General features: G+C 53.4%; 2 protein-coding genes across 2 annotated transcripts; both read left to right on the top strand.

Moving 5' to 3' along the window:
* Window positions 1-986: 986 nt before the first annotated feature.
* On the top strand, window positions 987-9,710 carry LOC141978961 (uncharacterized). Its single transcript, XM_074941370.1, has 3 exons — window positions 987-1,113; window positions 6,103-6,216; window positions 6,579-9,710. Exons 1-3 carry the CDS (start codon window positions 1,080-1,082, stop codon window positions 8,291-8,293), a joined length of 1,863 nt encoding a protein of 620 aa, XP_074797471.1. The 5' UTR covers window positions 987-1,079; the 3' UTR covers window positions 8,294-9,710.
* A 2-nt stretch (window positions 9,711-9,712) lies between these two features.
* Window positions 9,713-13,366, top strand: LOC141978792 (E3 ubiquitin-protein ligase TRIM56-like). Its single transcript, XM_074941109.1, has one exon. It carries the CDS (start codon window positions 13,079-13,081, stop codon window positions 13,364-13,366), a length of 288 nt encoding a protein of 95 aa, XP_074797210.1. The 5' UTR covers window positions 9,713-13,078.
* Window positions 13,367-21,494: the final 8,128 nt, after the last annotated feature.

Genomic DNA, 21,494 nt, shown 5'->3' on the forward strand with positions numbered 1-21,494 from the left:
CAACTTGAGACCATTACTCCTTGTCCTGTCATCTTCTACCACTGAGAATAGTCTAGAACCATCCTCTCTGGAACCACCTCTCAGGTAGTTGAAAGCAGCTATCAAATCCCCCCTCATTCTTCTCTTCTGCAGACTAAACAATCCCAGTTCCCTCAGCCTCTCCTCATAAGTCATGTGTTCCAGACCCCTAATCATTTTTGTTGCCCTTCACTGGACTCTCTCCAATTTATCCTTCTTGTAGTGTGGGGCCCAAAACTGGACACAGTACTCCAGATGAGGCCTCACCAATGTCGAATAGAGGGGAACGATCACGTCCCTCGATCTGCTCGCTATGCCCCTACTTATACATCCCAAAATGCCATTGGCCTTCTTGGCAACAAGGGCACACTGCTGACTCGTATCCAGCTTCTCGTCCACTGTCACCCCTAGGTCCTTTTCCGCAGAACTGCTGCCTAGCCATTCGGTCCCTAGTCTGTAGCTGTGCATTGGGTTCTTCCGTCCTAAGTGCAGGACCCTGAACTTATCCTTATTGAACCTCATCAGGTTTCTTTTGGCCCAATCCTCCAATTTGTCTAGGTCCCTCTGTATCCTATCTCTGCCCTCCAACGTGTCTACCACTCCTCCCAGTTTAGTATCATCCGCAAATTTGCTGAGAGTGCAATCCACACCATCCTCCAGATCATTTATGAAGATATTGAACAAAATCGGCCCCAGGACCGACCCCTGGGGCACTCCACTTGACACCGGCTGCCAACTAGACATGGAGCCATTGATCACTACCCGTTGAGCCCGACAATCTAGAGGAGGGGCTCTCTCTTCGTCCCCTCACCCTGGTGTTTCCTGGATGCTCTGAGCGTTGTGGGGGGTTGGAACTCTTTTGACAGCGAGCCTCCCGGAGCTCCAATTTGATTGGCTTCTCTCCCCCACGACTAGTGGGGCTGTGAGTGGGGCAGCAGGTACTGAGTGTGGGACTCTTGCTCTTTCAGGGGCCGGTGACCTTCGAGGAGGTGGCTGTGTATTTCACCAGGGAAGAGTGGGCTCTGCTGGACCCCGCTCAGAGAGCCCTCTGCAGAGACGTCATGCAGGAGAACTATGAGAATGTGACCTCGCTGGGTAAGGATTCCTGTCCCTTCAGTTCTTGGAAGGGGAAGTGAAGAGATACGGTTTAGGCCACCCCCACAATGCCACCTCTGCTCTGCTCTGTCCTGTTTCAGGATCACCCCAACATGCCAGTGACACACGCACGACCAGCGACCCTCCCCTGCTGCAGAACACTTTGGGAACAGAGCACAGGAGCAGTATCACACGGTGTCTAAGATCTCCTGTTTGCCCAAGTAAAACTGGGGGTTAGGTTCAGCATAATGAACAGAAGCTTCTGACCTCTGGCCTTCTCTGAAACCCTGAGCCTACTCCACCCAGACCAGAATGTGCTTGGGGTGTAACAAGCAGGCTGCTGGAGTCAGAGCTGCTGGTCCAGGGTTACTGATCACGCAGACACTCAGTGCGTCCTTGAATGCTGGCGGGGGGTATCCAGAGAGGGGAGCTCCAGCCGCAAACATTGAATCTCACCCAGGATTACAGATGACACAACTCCTCACTGCTCTGGATTGTACCCCAGCGTGTGAAAATGCCTTAGGTTGGTAGTGAAGCTTCTTGATACATGGAGAGTCTTGCCCCCCCATCGCCATGTGTAAAAGCCACAATCTCTCTTCTCTGCAGGCATCTTAGATTTTTTTAGTCCCTCATTGCAAAGTCACATGCCCCAATTCTCATTTTTCACATTCTGCTTTTCCAGGCTAATTAGTCTGTTGCTCCTGAATTATTGCTTCTAATTTCCCAGTGTTCTCCACAGCCAGGGATTTTCTTACTCCTTCCCATTGCACTGGACTCCTTAGGTTCCCTAGCATATAAATCCTGCCATACTGGGTCAGACCAAAGGTCCGGCTAGCCCAGTATCCTGTCTTCCGACAGGGGCCAGCGCCACGTGCCCCAGAGGGAATGAACAGAACAGGTCATCATCAAGTGATCCATCCCCTGTCGCCCATTCCCAGCTTATGGCAAAGAGATGTTAGGGACACCATCCCTGTCTGTCCTGGCTCATAGCCATTGATGGACCTGTCCTCCATGAGTTTATCATGTTCTTTTTTTGAACCCTTGTCTTGGCCTTCATGACATCCTACGGCAAATAGTTCCACAGGTTGACTGTGTGTTGTTTGAAGAAATACTTCCTTTTGTTTGTTTTAAACCTGCTGCCTATTAATTTCATTTGGTGATTCCTAGTCCTTGTCTTAGGAGAAGGAATAAATAACACTTCCTTGTTTACTTTCTCCACACCCGTCATGATTTTATAGACCGCTCTCGTATCCCCCATTTGTCCCTTTTCCAAGCTGAAAAGTCCCTGTCTTTTTCATCGCTCCTCATACAGAAGCTGTTCCACACCCCAATCATTTTTTTACCCTTTTCTGAACCTTTTCCAATTCCAACAGATCTTTTTTGAGATGGGGCGACCACATCTGCACACAGTATTTGAGATGTGCACGTACCATGGATTTATATAGAGGCAATATGATATTTTCTGTCTTATTATCTATCCCTTTCTTAATGATTTCCAGCATTCTGTTCGCTTTTTGACTGCCGCTGCTCATTGAGCGGATGTTTTCAGAGAACTATCCACAGTGACTCCAAGATCCCTCTCTTGATTGGTAACAGCTAATTTAGACCCCATTATTTTGTATGTATAGTTGGGATTATGTTTTCCAACGGGCTGTAATATGTGCTATCCTGACATCTAGGACTGCTGAGATCCTGCATTCAGTAATATCCCTGCCCTTCCTATTCCTTTTCTCCACTGAACCCACCAGCCCATGCTTACTGTTCCCAGCTTCCCCAGGACTTTCTCATTGTCTCTGGACCTCTGTGTCAGCAAGAAGCAGTGCAAGGGAGACTTGCCCTCTGTCTGGAGTCTTCGATTTCTGGGACATGGATTTACTTTCTCTGTGTTTTAGGAGACTCTTTGAAATTGAGTGTCTGTGACATTACCCACAGTACAATCTGTATTGTTGAACAGCTGTTTCCCCTCAGTTCCCCAAGCTGGAGTGCCTTTTACACTGCTTTACTGTGAGAACAGCCACTCCTGGGCAGTTAACACTGTCACGGAGTCCCTGGGCAATGCTCTGGAACTGCTCCCCACGAAGCCAGTCAGGACTCTGGGGAAGTCTCCTTTCTGTGAGCAGACTGTCTCCAGGACACACAGCTTCCACCTTCCTGGGTCTGACCTCGGAGCATTCAGCATCTTCTGCCCCTCCGTGCGCTTCCCACAGCGAGTCCGCCCAGGCAGGGTCCTGGGGAAGCCAGAGGGTCCTGCCCCCCAACTTTGCAGCCAGACGTGACTCTCAGACAGCCAGTAAAACAGAGGTTTATTAGATGACAGAAACATAATCCAAAACAGAGCTTGTAGGTGCAGAGAACAGGACCCCTCAGCTGGGTCCATTTTGGGGGGCAGTGAGCCAGACAACCACATCTGTACTTCACTCCATGTCCCCCTCCAGCCCCTCCTCCTCTGGGCTTTGTCCCTTTCCGGGGCCAGGAGGTCACCTGATTCCTTTGTTCTCCAACCCTTTAGCTCTCACCTTGCAGGGGGGAAGGGCCCAGGCCATCAGTTGCCAGGAAACAGGGTGTTGGCCATTCTCTGTGTCCAGACCCCTGCACATACCTGCCCTCTAGGGCTCTGCAACGATCATACACCCTTATCCCACCCCCTAGATACTTAAGAACTGCATAGGGGAAACTGAGGCACCCCCACAATAGTCAGAGGAAACATTAAGAACAGTCTCGCTTCATCACAAACACACAGTCTCCAGCATGTATCTCGTTCCCAGCTACACAGTATTGAGTGCTGATAGACAGTGACTCACAAATTACAGTGCACCACCGGAGAACCCCAGAAAATTCTCTGGTCCCAGACTTTCCTCCAGAAATGTGCATCTTTCACTGTCCAGTACTCTACTGAACAACGCAAGCTCATATGAAGTCTGTCATTTCATCAGTGGAAAATGACATGCCCCAGCCTTGTTATCCCAAATGGAGTTTCCAACGCACTTTAATCCAAACACACTGGTTAGATAAAACAAGATTAACTACCAAAAAAAAAAGAAAAAGATTTTAGGTGACTACAGGTAATGAGGCATAAAAGTCAGAATTGTTTACAAAAGAAATGCAAGATAAAACACAAACTAACGTCTAACTTAACAAGCCAAAATGGATTCAAAGGAAATGTTTCTCTCACCATATGCTGAGACAGGCTGACTCTCCTTTCAGGCAGGACTCCTCCTAACTCACCCCTGCTGCCCAAGTTCAGTTTTCCAGGAGTTGTCATGAGCAGAGGGAAATGGGGGAGAGAGAGAGTCCCAAGCATTTTCCTCCCCTCTTTTTATAATTCAGTCCTTTGTACTAGAAACAACTTCAGTTCTCAGCTGAGTCATGGTGACAGGCTGTCTGTTGTAAATATGAGCTTCAAGTGGTCCCTGTGGTGGAATGTAAATGTCGTCTTCACACCTTCCCTGGCCGGAGAATGGCTTTTTGACTAGCTGTTTGCCTTGCTGTCTCTGAGGAACTAGTCTGTGGGCTTTCCCCAGAATTGTAACTTTTTCAGTAATATCACACAGTAAAATCTCATAACTTCACATTCAGTGTTGCTACACATTTTAACAGGAGGATAATATTCAGTCGATTATGCGTTTTCAAATGATACCTCACAAGCCAGATTGTGTACAAAATTGGTCATAATTTTCTAGAAGAGTGAACGTAGGGGTACAGATGGACACAGTGTCTGTCTGTGTGTGTTCCCAGCAGATATGTGGGGATTTCAATCCCTCATAAGTAGTGTTTGGCATCTTAAAGGACCTGGGAATTCACTGGTTTACTAAGTGTGACACTGTATGGAATTGAGACATTTTATATTATATTATTATTATTTTATTATTAACACTAATATGATAAGATTGCAATGAATCGTGCTAGATATGCCATGTAAGGTGTAAGTGAAAATGTTATGATTTTCCAAGTATGATAATTTTGTTTCTGTTTGTATCACCTTTGTATTGTGAGTTATAGATATGTAGGGTATATCTGTGTTTCCAGATTTGTGCAGTGTTTCTGGGTGACGCACCCAGACATATTGGCCTCAGCACTGTCTAGCCTGTTCGATGGTCCATCCAGGGTCATCAGCTGTACAATGAGCCCGTAGAAAGGACCAAGGGGATACACCTATTGAGTCACCAAGACATGCAGGGGTATGCCTGTGTACTGAGAACTCCAAGGCTTTTCCATGCCATGTGCTGTGAAGCTTGTGTTTGGGACACAGGAAGTACAAGCCACATGGCAAAAGGAATATAAAGGGCAGCTGTATCATCTCCATTTTGTCTTCAATCCCTCTTCCTATCTCTGGAGCAACTTCTCTACAAACTGCAGCCTGAACAAAGGACTGAATGACCCATGCAAGCTGTGGATGCTTTCCAGACGGACTTTCAAGCCAGCAACTCACCAATACTACGAAGAACTTGATATATTCATTTCGGAATGTATCTGACTGCTTTTCCATTTAACTTCTTTCTCTCTTTCTTTCATTTAAATCTTTAGTTTAGATGCTAAAGGTTTGGCTGGCAGCATGTTATTTGGGTAAGATCCAAACCTATAGTGACCTGGTACTGTGGCTGACCCTTTGGGGTCAGAAGAACATTTTGTCTATCTGCGCAGAGTTTTTAAATAACCTCTCACTATACTGGACTTAGGTGTTGATTGGGAGTCGGAGAACTGGAATGCAATAAAGGGGGCTGTGTGATTTCTTTTTTCAGCTTCTCGATAACCAGTGTAGGTGATCAGTAGCGCAGGTTGTGACTAGTCAGTGAGTTTAACTTCAGTGTTAACCACCAGTTTTGGGAGCATCTGCTCTCCCTTTTTCAGCCTGTCTTAACCTTGGCATTTTCAGTGAAGACTGCCCCGGCACACCAGGTCATACTAAGCACTAGAGTTAAATTAATATGTTTTTTATGACAGTTTTTTATGAAATCAATTGAACTCCTTTGTTTTCTTTCATCTGAGCAGGGTTTCCAGTTTCCCAACCTGATGTGATCTCCCGGCTGGAACAAGGGGAAGAGCCATGGGTCCCAGACCTCCAGGGTTTGGAGGAAAAAGAGATCCTGAGAGCTCCCTGCACAGGTGAGGAAACATTAAAGCAACTCAGAATCTTTAAGTGCCTCAAGGAGACATCTGGGATGTCCTAAAAAGCCCTTGGGTGGTCTCTCATTTCATTATTGTCCCTAGCAGGGGTCGTATCCTCAGGGTAAATATAGCTCATGGCGCTCTGTAGATCCTAGCAGACACCAGGCAGTAGCTTCCTCTCTTTCCTCTGAGAATTGGAATGGGATGTAAAGGCTGAATTGATCCCCCTCCTCTCTCCTATTTGTGGGAAGAGTTTGGGGGAGTTAAGTTCCTGATTTTTATTTGACCTGTCTTCAGCACTCATTTTGGTTTGGTCTTCCCCTTTCCATCCCTGTTTGGGGTTTCTGTCTCTATCACAGGAGGTGATGCAATGGTATGTGAGAAAGAGGAGCAGAATTCTCAGCAGGAAAATGTTGAGCAAGTGGATAAACACAGAGACTTATCGCAAAGACCAAACCAGAATGTGTCCAGGAGTCATGAGCAGGGAAAATCCTGTGAGGTTCAGCACAGACCAGAAAGAGAGCAAGGAAACCAGCCAGGGGAGAAAGTGGGTAAATTTATTTCCTGTTGGGGAACTCAGAAGGGCCTCAAGGAAACCACAACACAGCAGGAAATCCTCGGGGGGAAGAGCAATACATGCACTGAGTGTGGGAAAAACTTCACTCACAGATCAAGCCTTTCTGTTCATCTGAGAATCCACACAGGGGAGAGGCCCTACAAATGCAGTGAGTGTGGGAAAAGCTTCACTAGCAGCTCACACCTTTCTAAACATCAGAGAATCCACACAGATGAGAGACCCTATGAATGCAGGGAGTGTGGGAAAAGCTTCACTCAAAGATCAGGCCTTTTTCAACATCAGAGAATCCACACAAGGGAGAGGCCCTATGAATGCAGTGCGTGTGGGAAAAGCTTCAATCGCAGCTCGCACCTTATTACTCATCAGAGAATCCACACAGGAGAGAGGCCCTACGAATGCAGTGACTGTGGGAAAAACTTCAGTCACAGATCAGCCCTTTCTGTTCATCAGAGAATCCACACAGGGGAGAGGCCCTACAAATGCAGTGAGTGTGGGATAAGCTTCACTAGCAGCTCACACCTTTCTAAACATCAGAGAACCCACACAGATGAGAGACCCTATGAATGCAGGGAGTGTGGGAAAAGCTTCACTCAGAGATCAGGCCTTTTTCAACATCAGAGAATCCACACAGGGGAGAGGCCCTATGAATGCAGGGAGTGTGGGGAAAGCTTCAATCGCAGCTCGCACCTTATTAGTCATCAGAGAATCCACACAGGGGAGAGGCCCTATGAATGCAGTGAGTGTGGGGAAAGCTTCACTCAAAGATCAGGTCTTTTTAACCATCAGAGAGTCCACACGGGGGAGAGGCCCTATGAATGCCCTGAGTGTGGAAAATGCTTCACTAGAAGCTCAGGCCTTTCTGTTCATCAGAGAATCCACACAGGGGAGAGGCCCTATGACTGCAGTGAGTGTGGGAAAAGCTTCACTCACAGGTCACGCCTTTTTCACCATCAGAGAATCCACACGGGGGAGAGGCCCTACGAATGCAGTGAGTGTGGGAAAACCTTCAATTGCAGCTCGCACCTTATTAGTCATCAGAGCGTCCACACAGGAGAGTGGCCCTATGAATGCAGTGAGTGTGGGAAAAACTTCACTCACAGATCTGCCCTTTCTCTTCATCAGAGAATCCACACAGGGGAGAGGCCCTATGAATGCAGTGAATGTGGGAAAACTTTCAAATGCAGCTCGCACCTTATTAGTCATCAAACAATCCACACAGGGGAGAGGCCCTATGAATGCACTGAGTGTGGGAAAAACTTCACTCACAGATCAGCCCTTTCTGTTCATCAGAGAATCCACACAGGGGACAGGCCCTACAAATGCAGTGCATGTGGGAAAAGCTTCACTCAAAGATCAGCCCTTTCTGTTCATCAGAGAATCCACACAGGTGAGAGGCCCTATGAATGCACTGAGTGTGGGAATACCTTCTCTCGGCACTCAGCCCATGTTAGCCATCAGAGAATCTGCAAGGGAGATAAACCACATAAAAACCTCTAGGGCTATCCGTACTTTTTTTCCCTTTAATACTTTTCCTGATTCCCACACACAGTAACTTTTAAAGCCGTTTGAGCTGTTTGCAGTACCATTATCCCTCAACTTGTCCATATGAGTGGGCCATTTTTGCCTTTTGCAGTTCGCCCTCTTTTGTGGTGGACCCATTTGTCCTTTCTATTGTCCCATAAGTAATTTGAGTGTGCCCTTCCTATCAGGAACCAGGGAGCATCACATTTATACCCTTCCTCCTATTGAAAAGTTATTGTTAAATCTGTGTCATTGGTGACTCTATCATTGCCAGTTCTCACGTTGCTCTGGGTTGTGCTGAGGAGCAGTTATATTGGGAACTTTTCAAATTACATGTAAATGAAGAGGAGCAGGGGTGGGGAAAAAAAAGTATAATTTCAGCTTCTGTGACACTGGAAGGAGACAGGATGTCTCAGAGATTCCCTCCTTCCCCATCACTGCAGAACTGTTACCTCCTGTCTGAGCCAGGCAGAGTTTATCTTCATCACATTCTATCCCTCCACGTCTCAAAGTGTCATGTGATCATAGAATCATAGAACATCAGGGTTGGAAGGGACCTCAGGAGGTCATCTAGTCCAACCCCCTGCTCAAAGCAGGACCAATCTCCCATTTTTGTCCCAGATCCCTAAATGGCCCCCTCAAGGATTGAGCTCACAACCCTGCGTTTAGCAGGCCAACGCTCAAACCACTGAGCTGTCACTCCCCAGTGATGAAGCATTCTTTGTTGTCTGTGCTTGGAGATGATGCTTTGACTTCTTTAATCCTATATCAGAGTTGCTATGACTGGAGATGAAAGTGTCAAAGACCTGGAAGGGGAATTCAAATGGATCCCAAACAGTGTGATCATTTGGAGTTTAAATCCCAGGTTCTATATATTGGTAAAGCCACTTCTGGCAAGGTGGCTGTTTTCCCCTCATTATGGGGATTTTAGGATACTAAAATTTTTGTAAATAACATAACTGACCATTGAGACAGTGCTGAGTGAAGCAGGTTTGAATGGATCAGAGGAGAATGTGATGGGAGAATCTCTTGTCCTGATTCTGAATAATCCGATGTAACCTGCTCTGGAATTTCACTTGACACTTTCATTGTCATTTATTCTCTCTCTCTCTGTGATGTGGGTTTCTATCTTTCCTGAAGGCTTTTTGGCCACCCAATTGGATATTCAGTTCTGACAGGATGTAGCCCAGAATTATTGGAGAATTTAAGACAAATGACCATTTGGTAAAGTCCTCATTTATCACTTTAGCTTTGTTTTTTCCCCATCCATCCATGATGACATGGAGAAGGTTCAAGTGCAGTTCTGTCAATAAGAGAGAACTCTCCAATTTACTGGACATGCTAACAAAGACGCAGCCGTGCTTTAAAATCTCCACTCGGAAATGGTGAAGAACAGCAGAACCCCAACTAATTGAAGGAAGTGCATATGGTCACAGTGTAGTTCAATTGTATAAGGCAATATTGTCTCAGATGATCTGGGGAGAGAATTCAATGGTAAGTGATTTTGAACTAGACTAAATGCCCATGTGTTTGGTTCCCAAAGCACTTGTAACCCAGGCCCTACAGAAGATCTCTCCTAGCTAATCCTATGGTATGGGAAATGCAACCTTTCATGATGAAGATGTTGAGGAAATAGAAGTGGGTTTTTTGTTGAATTTATCCTTTGTAGGTGCTGAAGATGTGTATAAAATGAAATCAGTGTTGAAAATGTAATAGATTCAGAAAAATAGCTATTTTTGAATAGAAACTCCAGCTCTGGTAACTAATGGAGATTCTGATCCAGCCCTGTATCCAGTCCCTTGCCTGGACCTGTGCTACCGAATTAAAGAAAAGCTGGGCATGGTTTGGGAAGCCATTCCTCACTAACACTGCTGAGATTTTGAGTGGTTTTGTAAAGGATTCTACTTCAGAGAAGTGTAAATTTTACCCTCGCCAAGGCCAAGGATTTGGAAAGAACTGGGGTTGAAAGAGTCCACACCCAGTTCTTGGTTTCCACCCCAGTAAAGGAAGCGATGGTGACCGATGACCCAAGGAAAATTGTTTGTACAACTCCACTTCCTAGTGCAGTGTCACTGATTACAGTTCCAAAGGATGCCAGGGTTAGATTGAGACCAATCATCCTTCCCTGTTTGGATGCAAAGAGAGAGTGCTTCATAGGACAGTTTGGATCCCAAACTGGCTGCCTGATTGGGTAATAAGGACTTTCAGGCTGTAGAAATGATGGTAACCAACAAGGCAATGAATTTGTCAGGCTCCAATTTCAGACTTTGGGATACATGCATATTGAGCCCCCATTCTCTGGTTTTGTGTCTGATGCGATGGCTACACAATAAAGCTGATGTTGGTGCAGTTGCACCGATGTAGCTGCTGTGCCCTAGCACTGTTATTACAGACACTATAAGCCAATGGAAGAGAGCTCTCCTGTCGGACTTGTAGTCCAGCCACCGCAAGTGGTGGTGGCTATGTTGGCAGGAGAAACTCTCCTGCTTTTGTAGCCCTATCTACACCGAGGGTTAGGGCTGTGTAACTATGTTGCTCAGCTGTGTGGATTTTTCACACCCCTGAGCAATATAGTTATCTGAAAAAATGTCTTTAGTGTAGACCAGACCTTAGTTTTCTGTTGTGTTTTATGCATTTACATTACTTCTTTACCTCGTCCTACTTCGAAAGATTAAAACAAAGGGTAGGAATAAATGATAAATTTTCAGAATGGAGAGGGGTAACTAGTGGTGTTCCCCAAGGGTCAGTCCTAGGACCAGTCCTATTCAACTTATTCATAAATGATCCAAAAGGGGTAAAAAGTGAGGCAGCAAAGGTTGCAGATGATACTAAACTGCTCAAGATAGTTAAGACCAAAGCAGACTGTGAAGAACTTCAAAAAGAGCTCACAAAACTAAGTGATTGGGCAACAAAATGGCAAATGAAATTTAAAGTGGATAAATGTAAAGTAATGCGCATTGGGAAAAATAACCCCAACTGTACATAGAATATGGTGGGGATTAATTTAGCTACAGCTGATCAGGAGAAAGATCTTGGAGTCATCATGGACAGTTCTCTGAAGATGTCCATGCAGTGTGCAGCGGCAGTCAAAAAAGCAAATGGGATGTTAGGAATCATTAAAAAAAGGATAAAGAATAAGACAGAAAATATCATATTGCCTCTATGTAAATCCAAGGTACGCCAGCATCTTGAATACTTTGTACAGATGTGGCCCCTCATCTCAAAAAAGATCTACTGGCATTAGAAAAGGTTCTGAAAAGGGCAACTAAAATGATTAAGGGTTTGGAACGGGTCCCATATGAGGAGAGATTAAAGAGGCTAGTCTCTTTTCCAAGCTGAAAAGTCCTAAGGGGGGATATGATAGAGGTGTATAAAATCATTAGTGGTGTAGAGAAAGTGAATAGGGAAAAGTTATTTACTTGTTCTCATAAGAACTAGGGGCCACCAAATGAAATTCATGGGAAAACAAACCAAAGGAAGTTCTTCTTCACTCAGCGCACAGTCAACCTGTGGAACTCCTTGCCTGAGGAGGTTGTGAAGACTAGGACTATAACAGGTTTGAAAAGAGAACTGGGTAAATTCATGGAGGCTAAGTCCATGAATGGCTATTAGCCAGGATGGGTAAGGAATGGTGTCCCTAGCCTCTGTCAGAGGGTGGAGATGGATGGCAGGAGAGAGATCACTTGATCATTATCTGTTAGGTTCACTCCCTCTGGGACACCTGGCATTGGCCAGTGTTGGCAGACAGGATACTGGGCTGGATGGACCTTTGGTCTTCCCCAGTGTGGCCGTTCTTATGTTCTTGATTCGAGTATGTCTGGGGTTAGTGACATCGTTGTAGATTGTTCATTCCCTGCCATGACAATTCAGACAGTCCCTTTCCCACTCATATCTCCAGCACATCAGTGATTCCAATAGGGCCTGCAGCGTATTGTCGGGAAAGAACGTGTCGACAATTGGAAAACATGATAAGAAAATCGGTATTGCGTGTTTACCCTACGCTCCCTTGGTCAGCAGCTTTTGGCTGGTGTACACGCTTCAGTGCCACTTCTGGTGACAAAACTGCCCTGTTTTGGTGACCAAATAAAACCACCTCAGTGAAAGGCCAAGAAATTTTTGAGGCAAACTTAAAGCAAGAAATCACCAGTGTAAACACTGCTGTTCCTTATATTACCATAACTGGTCCCCACTAGTATCCCACAATGGCCCCTCATTTTGTCCTAACAGCCGGTAAAGAGTGTGGGGCCCTCGAAACCCCCCTGTTTTGGTGCCCCTGACACAGAGCTAGGCAGGCAGCAGCGTGTGTGTGTGTGTGTGTGAGAGAGAGACTGCTGTGTTGAGCCAGTGAGGGAAGTGGGGGCTGACGTTGAGGCTGTCCCCCTCCCCCTGCCTCAGGACTGGGGTGTCCCCCTCCCCCTGCCTCAGGACTGGTTGCTTCCAGCAGCTCTCTGAACTTACAGACAGCGTGCCGACACACTCACTCTTCCCCAGCACACACACACACAGTCTCTACCCCGCCACGCTCATTGCAGGTGAAAAGCAGCTGGCGAGCGAGTCGGATGCCCATGGAACAAAGGGACAGAGAAACCCGCCTCGTGATGCCGCGCAGGCCCATGGGACCGTGCAAACCCTTCCCAAAAGACCCTGCGGCCGGTTGCACAGGGGGATAGCCACCCACAGTGCACTGCTCTGTTTGCCGATGCAAGTGCTGCTGGCGTGGATGCGCTCTGGTGAGGCCTCTCGGACTGGCACTGGTGCAGCATGGTGGCGTTTGACGGCCATGGGCAGCTGCTGGCGGAGCTGGGCAAGGATTGGTGCCAGCCGGGGGCCGTCTGCGCCGACGACGGGGGCCATTTGTACGTGGCCCTGCGGGAGCTGAACAAGGTGATGGCATTCGGGCCAGGCGGGGAGGCGCTGGGGCCCTTCCTCACCACCCGGCACGGCATCGAGAGAGCCCGGGTGGCCACCGTCACTGGGGACGGGCACTTCACCGTGGTGCTGAGCAACGGCACCGTTCATGTCTTCCGCATCCAGTACCCGGGTCAGTGAGCCGGGGGGGGGGGGGGGGAGCACAGGGAGGGGAGAGCTGAGAAGAGTATGTGTGTCTGTGTGCGTGTGTAAGTACATGCATTTGTGTCTGTGTGTGCATTCCTGTGTGTTTTAGTGTGTGTGTGTGAGTACATGCATTTGTGTCTGTGTGTGTGCGTCTGTGTGTGCATTCCTGTGAGTTTTAGAGTGTGTGTGTGTGTGTGTGAGTACATGCATGTGTGTGTGTGTGTGTGCATTCTTGTGTTTTAGTGTGTGTGTGTGAGTACATGCGCGTGTGTGCATTCTTGTGTGTTTTAGTGTGTGTGTGAGTACATGCGTGTGTGTGTGCATTCTTGTGTGTTTTAGTGTGTGTGTGTGAGTACATGCATTTGTGTCTGTGTGTGTGCGTCTGTGTGTGCATTCCTGTTTGTTTTAGTGTATGTGTGCGCTAGTGTGTGTCTGAGTACATGCATTAGTGTCTGTGTGCTTGCATGTCTGTGTGTGTGAGTGTGTGCGTGCGTGTCTGTGCGTGTGTGTGCTAGTGTGCGTGTGAGGACATGCATTTGTGTGCATGTGTGCATTAGCGTGTGTTGGTGCATGCATTTGTGTGTGTGTGCATTTGTGTGTGTGTGAGTACGTGCATTAGCGTGTGTGATCTGTGAGCGGGAGTACGGGAGGAGTGTGTGTAATGAGTGTTCGTGTCAGTGTGAGCAGCATGAGCATACACAGGTGAATGTGCACTGAGCGTGAGCCTGTGTGCACAGTGGTTGTGGCTGAGTGTGCAAGGGATTGCCCTATTGTGGGCATGCTGGGCTGCAGGGGGGAACACTGGTTTGTGGGATGCTGGGAGAACGGCCCCTGAAGGCACCAGACCCAAACCGGCCCCCCCACCACTTTGTGCCAATTGGTGGGTGGGGGGGTGGGAGCAGGGATCCAGCCAAGCGATATGGGGCCCCGGCTTCACAAAAACTCAGTGGGGCCTAGCCCCCTCATGGCTCCCAGGGGTGGCACAGTGGCCCCTCCTGGCTCAGCCTGGCATTTTTCTGGGCAGGGTCCCAGGAAGAGGGGGGGGGGGAGGCCGGGGGGAGACCCCCCCCCAACCCTGCCCCCTCAGTCCAACCCACTTTCTCTCCACCCCTGGCTCCCAGTGCCACAGACCACACCCTGCCTGCCCCCATGTCCAAGGCAGACCCCTCCCCCAGGCTCCTGTCTCGGGGGCTAGCAGGCAAGACCCCCAAACACAGAGACAGCCCCCCCGCCGCGAGGGTTGGGATCCTGGCACCCGCCTCCTGGTGCCCGGAACCGGTGGCGTCTCAGTGGGGCTGGGTGTGAGGGGCTTGGAGGGGGGCACAGGGAGTTCTCCCCCCCCCCCCGGGATCAGGCCCTGCTGCACTGGGCTCGTCCAGGAGCCACCGTCGGCTGGGTCTGGGAGGGGGGCACCGATGGCGTCGGTAGGGGCCCGGCAGGGGGGCTGTCTGTCTCTCTGTCTGTCCGACCCGCCCTGCGTCTTGGGGTGTAAAACCAGAACGATCCGCCAGTAAACAGAGATGGATTTTATTTTAGGGCTGGTGACTCTATCCTTGGGGGGGACCGGCAGGGGGACTGTGCTGGGGGGGCAGGTGGGGGAGCCAAGAGGGGGCAGGAGATCAGTTGAGGGGCTGGGATCAGTCCACGAGGGGACAGGGGCTAAGGAGGGGCAATGGGCTGCAGGGAGCAGGTTGAGGGGCTGAGGAGGGGGCGGCGGGCTCAGGAGGGGTGATGGGCTACAGGGAGTGGGGTGGGGCTTAGGAGGGGGTGGGGGGAAATTGGGGGGCTGGGCTGGGCTGCAGGGAGTGGAGTAGGGGGCTCAGGAGGAGGTGGGGCCTCGGAGGGGGCAGGGGGATTAGGGGGGCTCAGGAGGGGGAGCGGGGGCTCAGGAGGGGAAGGGGCTTGGGTGGCCTCTGGAGGGGGCAGAGGGCTCAGGAAGGGGGCAGCAGGGGGCTCAGGAGGGGGGCTCAGGAGGGGGTAGGAAGCTTAGGGGGGCTCAGGAGGGGTCAGGGGGTCAGGAGAGGGCTCAGGAGGGGAGCAGGGGGCTCAGAACAGGGGCAGGCAGGGGGCACGAGGGGGGCTTAGGAGGGGGCAGGGGGCTTGGTGGTGCTCAGGAGGGGTTGGGGGGCTCGGCAGGGGGTTTCAGGGACTCGGGGGGGGGGACCAGGGTACTCAGGAGGGGGGGCTCAGGATGGGTGGGGGGCTCAGGGGGCAGGGCACTTATGGGGGCTCAAGAGTGGGGTCAGAAGGGGAGAGCGGGGGCTCAGGAGGGTGGGCAGGGGGCAGGAAGGGGGAGCAGGGCGCTTGGGGAGGGCTCTGGAGTGGGAGCTGGGGGCTCGGGGGGGCTCAGGAGGAGGGAGCAGGGGGAGCAGGGGTTCAGGAGTGGGGAGTCTCAGGAGGGGGAAGGGGTCTGAGGAGTGGGGGCAAGGTGCTTGGGGGCTCAGAAGGGGGGGCTCAGGAGAAGGGCTCGGGGGGGCGGGGGGCTCAGGAGGGGGGACCAGGGGACTCAGGAAGGGGGATCAGGGGGTTCAGCAGGGGGGCTCAAGAGGGGATCGGGGGCTCAGGAATGGAGGCAGGGGGGCAGGAGGGTGGCTCAGTAGGGGGGCTTAGGGGGGGCAGGAGGGCGGCTCGGCAGGGGACTCACGAGGGGGGGCGGGGTGGCAGGAGGGGCCTCAGGAGGGCACTTAGGGGAGGCTCAGGAGGGGGGGCAGGGGGCTCAGAATGGGGGGCAGGGGGTAGGACGGGGAGCGAAGGCTCAGGAGGGGGGTGGGGGGCAGGAAGCTCAGGAGGGGTGCTCAGGATGGAGCAGGGGGCTTGGGGGCTCAGGAGCAGAGAGCAGGGGTTCAGGAGGGGGTTCAGGTGGGGGGGTTGGGGGAAGAGCAGGGCTCAGGAGGGGGAAGGAGGTTCAGGGGCAGGGCATTGGGGGGGGTGAGGATGGGGAAGTGGGGGCTCAGGGGGGCAGGGCGTTTATGGGGGCTCAGGAGGTGGGACCGGGGGCTCAGAGGAGGGCAGGGGGCTCAGGTGGGGGCAGGGGGCTCAGCAGGGGAGCTCAGGAGGGGGCAGGGAGCTTCAGGGGGGTCAGGAATGGGGGCTCAGGAGGGGGAGTGGAGGTCAGGAGGGGGCAGGGGGCTTGGTGGGCAGAGTGCTTAGGGGGGCTCAGGAGGGGGCATAGGCTGGGGGGGCAGAGCACTTGAGGGAATCAGGACGGGGCCTCAGGAGGGGCAGCTGGGGTTCAGGAGGGGGCAGGGGGCTTAGGGGAGCCAGGAGTGGGGAACAGGGGGCTCATGAGGGGGGAGGGAGTTCAGGAGGGGGAGCAGGGAGTTAGGAGGGGGCAGGGCAGTTAGGGGGCCTCTGGAGGGGTCAGTGGGCTGAGGGGGAATCAGGACGGGGCCTCAGGAGGGAGCACAGGGGGGTCAGGAGAGGGGATCAGGAGGAGGCAGGGGGCTCAAGACGGGGAGCGGGGGCTTTGGAGGGGGTAAGGAGCTTGGGGGGTCAGGAGGTGGAGCAGGGGGCTCAGGAGGGACTTCAGGAGGGGAGAGCAGGGGCTCAGTAAGGGGTAGTGGGCTTGGGGGCTCAGGAGGTGGGACCGGGGGCTCAGGAGGGGGCACGGGGTTTGGGGAGGGGAGCTCAGGAGGGGGAGGAGTGGGCTCAGGACGGGGCAAGGGGGGTAAGTAGGGGGGCTCAGGAGGGGGAGCAGGAGCTAAGGAGGGGGGCAGGGTGCTTAGGGGGGATCAGGATGCAGAACCAGGGGCTCAAGAGGGGGGCTCAGGAGGGGGCAGGGTTCTTAGGAGGAGGTGGGGCCTCAGGAGGGGGGAGGGGGCTCAAGAGGATGGGGCAGGGGTCTCAGGAGGGGGGCTCAGAAGGAGGCAGGGAGCTGAGGAGGGGGCAGGGTGCTTAGAGGGGCTCAGGAGGGGGGAGCAGGAAGGGGAGCGGGGGGCTCAGGAGAGGGTAGGGGGTTCTGGGGGGCTCTGGAGGCAGGATTAGGGAGATCAGGAGGGGGGCTCAGGATGGGGGTTTAGAAGGGGGTAGCAGGGCCTCCAGAAGGGGGCTCAGGAGGGGGAGCAGGGGACTCAAGTGGGGAAGGGGCTTGGGGAGCCTCGGGGGGAGCAGGGACTCAGGAGCAGGGTGCGAAGGGCTGCAGGGAGGCTGAGGATGGGGGAGCAGCTGGTTTCGAAGGGGGAGCTCAGGAGGCTGAGGAGGGGGCAGGGGGCTTGGGGGAACTCAAGGGTGTGACGATGTGACGCAGCAGGGAGGGGGGAGTGTTGACTTGGGACTGTGCCCTGGGGAGGGGAGACCTGAGAGCCTGTCACCTGAGCCGGGAGGGGTGTGGGGGGGTGACACCTCTGCCCGGGAATGTGAACAGAGGGAGCCTGCTGGGGGGGGGGGGTTAGTTTCAGTTGGGGGCTGGGCTGAGGAACACAGGGAACCCCAGGGCTGGGGTCTGAGCTCCCTGCCCCCCAGAAGGACTTGACCGAGGGGTCCTGGTTGTACCCACAAGCTCTGTTTTGGACTGTGTTCCTGTTGTCCAATAAACAAGGAGTGGGGCTCAGGATGGGGAGCGGGGGCTTTGGATGGGGTAAGGGGCTTGGGGGTGCTCAGGATGGGGCAGGGTGCTTAGGCGGGCTGGGGAGGGAGCAGGGGGCTGAGGAGGGGGAAAGGGGGCTCAGGGGGGCAGGGAGCTTAGTGGGGCTCAAGAGGGGGCTCAGGAGAGGGGGCAGGGGCTTGGAGGGACGCAGGAGGGGGCACGGGGTTCAGGAGGGGGCAGGGCGCTTAGGGGCTCAGGAGGTGGGCCAGGGGGTCAGGAGGGTGCTCAGGATACGGCAGGGGGCTCAGGAGGGAGTCTCAGAAGGGGCAAGGGGCTTGGGTTTTCTCAGGAGGGGGGCAAAGGAGAGGGAAGGTAGCTCCAGAAGGGGGAGCAGAGGGCTCAGGATGGGGGGTCCTGAGGGGGAAGAAGGCTCCCGGGGCTCAGGACGGGAACTCAGGAGGGAGCAGGGGGCTGAGGAGGGGAGAGCAGGGTGCTTAAGGGGGCTCAGGGGAGGAGCGGGGGCTCAGGAGGTGGGGCAGAGCACTTAAGGGGGCTTAGGAGGGGCCAGGGGGCTCAGAAAGGGGGACCACCAGGCTCAGGAGGGGAAGCAGGGGCCTCAGGAGGGGTGCTCAGGTGGGGGGAGATGGGGTTCAGGAGAGAGCAGGGGGCTTATGCAGGATCAGGAGGGACAGCAGGAGGCTCAGGAAGGGGCAGGGGGGTTAGGAGGGGGCAGAGGTCTCAGGAGGGGAGCTGGGGGCTCAGGGGGGCAGGGCGCTTGGGGGGCTCAGTTGGGGGGGCAAAGCATTTAGTGGGGCTCAGGAGGTGGGAGGAGGGTGTGACAAAGCAGGACTGTTCTTAATGTTTCCTCTGAATAGGGTGGGGGTGCCTCAGTTTCCCCTATGCAGTTCTTAAGTATCTAGGGGGTGGGATAAGGGTGTATGATCATTGCAGAGCCCTAGAGGGCAGGTGTGTGCAGGGGTCTGGACACAGAGAATGGCCGACACCCTGTTTCCTGGCACCTGATGCCCTGGGCCCTTCCCCCCTGCAAGGTGAGAGCTAAAGGGTTGGAGAACAAAGGAATCAGGTGCCCTCCTGGCCTGGGAAAGGGACAAAGCCCAGAGGAGGAGGGGCTGGAGGGGGAGTCAGTTGGGGGCTGGCTGGGGCCATGGAGCAAAGGGCAGGCGTGGTTGTCTAGCTCACTACCCCCCCCCCCCCAAATGGACCCAGCTGAGGGGTCCTGTTCTCTGCACCTACAAGCTCTGTGTTAGACCATGTTCCTGTCGTCTAATAAACCTTCTGTTTTACTGGCTGGCTGAGAGTCACGCCTGACTGCGGAGTTGGTGGGCAGGACCCTCTGGCTTCCCCAGGACCCAGCCTGGGTGGACTCTCTGTGGGAAGCGCACGGAGGGGCGGAGGATACTGAATGCCCCGAGGTCAGACCCAGGAAGGTGGAAGCTGTGTGAGCTGTGTGTCCTGCAGACAGGCTGCTCACAGAGAGGAGACTTCCCCAGAGTCCTCCCTGGCTTCATGGGGAGCATCATTTCCAGAGCATCGCCCGGGGACTCCGGGACAACTGGTGGCAGCGGTGGGATGTACTGCGCCCCGTGGATGGTGCTTCCGGCAGTAAGTGACTGGGGAGCAGTAAAACAAAGGGGGATTGACAAGGACCAGGTGTGCTGAAGGCTCAGAGAGGAGGAGTTTCAGGGGGCGGTTAACCCCTGGGAGTGTGTGACCAGCAAGAACGACTGAGCAGCAATGGGGTCCCCCCCTGGGGACTGCGGTGAGCAGACTCTCAGGGGTGGAGGAGCCTGCAGTTTGGCCCTGGGAGAGAGAAGGACTTTTGCAGTAACAGGGGGATTGGAGATGGATGGGATTGCCTGCGGAACTGGCACCCCAGGGTCTATCCCCACTCACCCCTGGGAGGTCCCCTAGGCCTCTCCGCTCCCCCACCCACCAGTTCATGCTGCTGCATCTCCTGCAGCTCTTTCTCGGGCTCTCGCTGTCTCTCACAGTCCTCTTGCTCTCTCGGACTCAGCTCCAATCCCGTCCGTCTCCGATCCCCCGATGGGGAACCCGATCGTGAAGACCCCCGTCTGGTCGTGGACAGGAGTCTTGGGAATGCCTGGCTACCACTCCAGCTGCTTCCAGATCCTGCTATAGCCCCCTTTGGGGTCAGGAATCTGCTCCTTAGAGCGGTCGTCGTCCTCCAGCTGCACGATGAACTGTGCCTTGCTGAACTTTCCAATGCTCAACCCTCTTTCTGCACAGGGTTACAATGTCCTTCTTAAGGAGACGGTGACAGGCCGTCACTCCGCTGTTCCCAAGTTGCTGTGGACTCACAGGCCTGTGTGCTCTCAGCTCCCCACGGTTTCCAGGGAGAACCCCTAGTGTGCCAGCCCTTCTCGAGGTCACCACCTCTTTGCCAGGGTCGAGTGGCAGACTCCTCCGCCCCTGGGGACTGCTCGCTGCAATCCCCAGGGGGACCCTGTTAGTTCAAAAGTCCTTCTCTCTCCCAGGGCCAAGCCGCAGGCTCCTCCACCCCTGAGACTGCTCACCACAGTCCCCAGGGGGGGACCCCATTGCTGCTCAGTCGTTCTCGCTGGTCACACACTCCCAGGGGTTAACTGCCCCCCGAAACCGCTCCTCTTGGAGCCTTCAGCACACGCCTGGTCCTCGTCAATCCCCCTTCGTTTTACTGCTCCCCAGTCAGTTACTGCAGGAAGCGCCATCCACGGGGTGCAGTACATCCCACCGCTGCCACAGAGTCCCCGGGCGATGCTCTGGAACTGCTCCCCGTGAAGCCAGGCAGGACTCTGGGGAGTCTCCTCTCTGGGAGCAGCCTGTCTGCAGGACACACAGCTCCCCCGGCTCCACCTTCCTGGGTCTGACCTCGGAGCATTCAGCCTCCTCTGCCCCTCCGTGCGCTTCCCACAGCCAGTCCGCCCAGGCGGGGTCCTGGGGAAGCCAGAGCGTCCTGCCCCCCAACTTCACAGTCAGATGTGACTCTCAGCCAGCCAGTAAAACAGAGGTTTATTAGATGACAGGAAGACTGTCTAAAACAGAGCTTGTCGGTGCAGAGAACAGGACCCCCTTAAAGCTGGGTCCATTTTGGGGGGCAGTGAAGCCAGACAACCCCATCTGCACTTCACTCCTCGTCCCCACCCCGCCTACAAACGTGCCCCTTTCCCCCCCTGCAAGATCGGGTACAATGCGCAGACCGGTCCCGGAGACTCATCCCCGGTTCTCACAGGTCCTGAGAAACCTGTCCTCACAAATCTCCTCGCACCCGTCAGAATGAACTAGTCAAAAAATCCCACCCCCCGTTTCAGCGGGACCAACCTGGAATCCTGTCCGACCTTGCGGTTCCCTCGGTCGGCAGAGGTGACTTTTGGCGACCCCTTCTGGACATCCGGGAGACTACCGGCCGTCAGGTCAACCCATTAGCTTGAACGGGGTTGACCTGATGGCCGAGCAGGGACTTAGGGGTTTAGTAGGGGGAGCAGGAGCTGAGGAGAGGGTCTGAGGAGGGGGCAGGGGGCTCAGGAGTAGAGCTCAGGAGGGGGGAACAGGGGGCTGCAGGAAGGCTGAGGAGGGGGG

The sequence above is a fragment of the Natator depressus genome, chromosome 28 (genome assembly GCF_965152275.1).
Source record: "Natator depressus isolate rNatDep1 chromosome 28, rNatDep2.hap1, whole genome shotgun sequence".
In the NCBI taxonomy this organism is placed as follows: Eukaryota; Metazoa; Chordata; order Testudines; family Cheloniidae; genus Natator; species Natator depressus.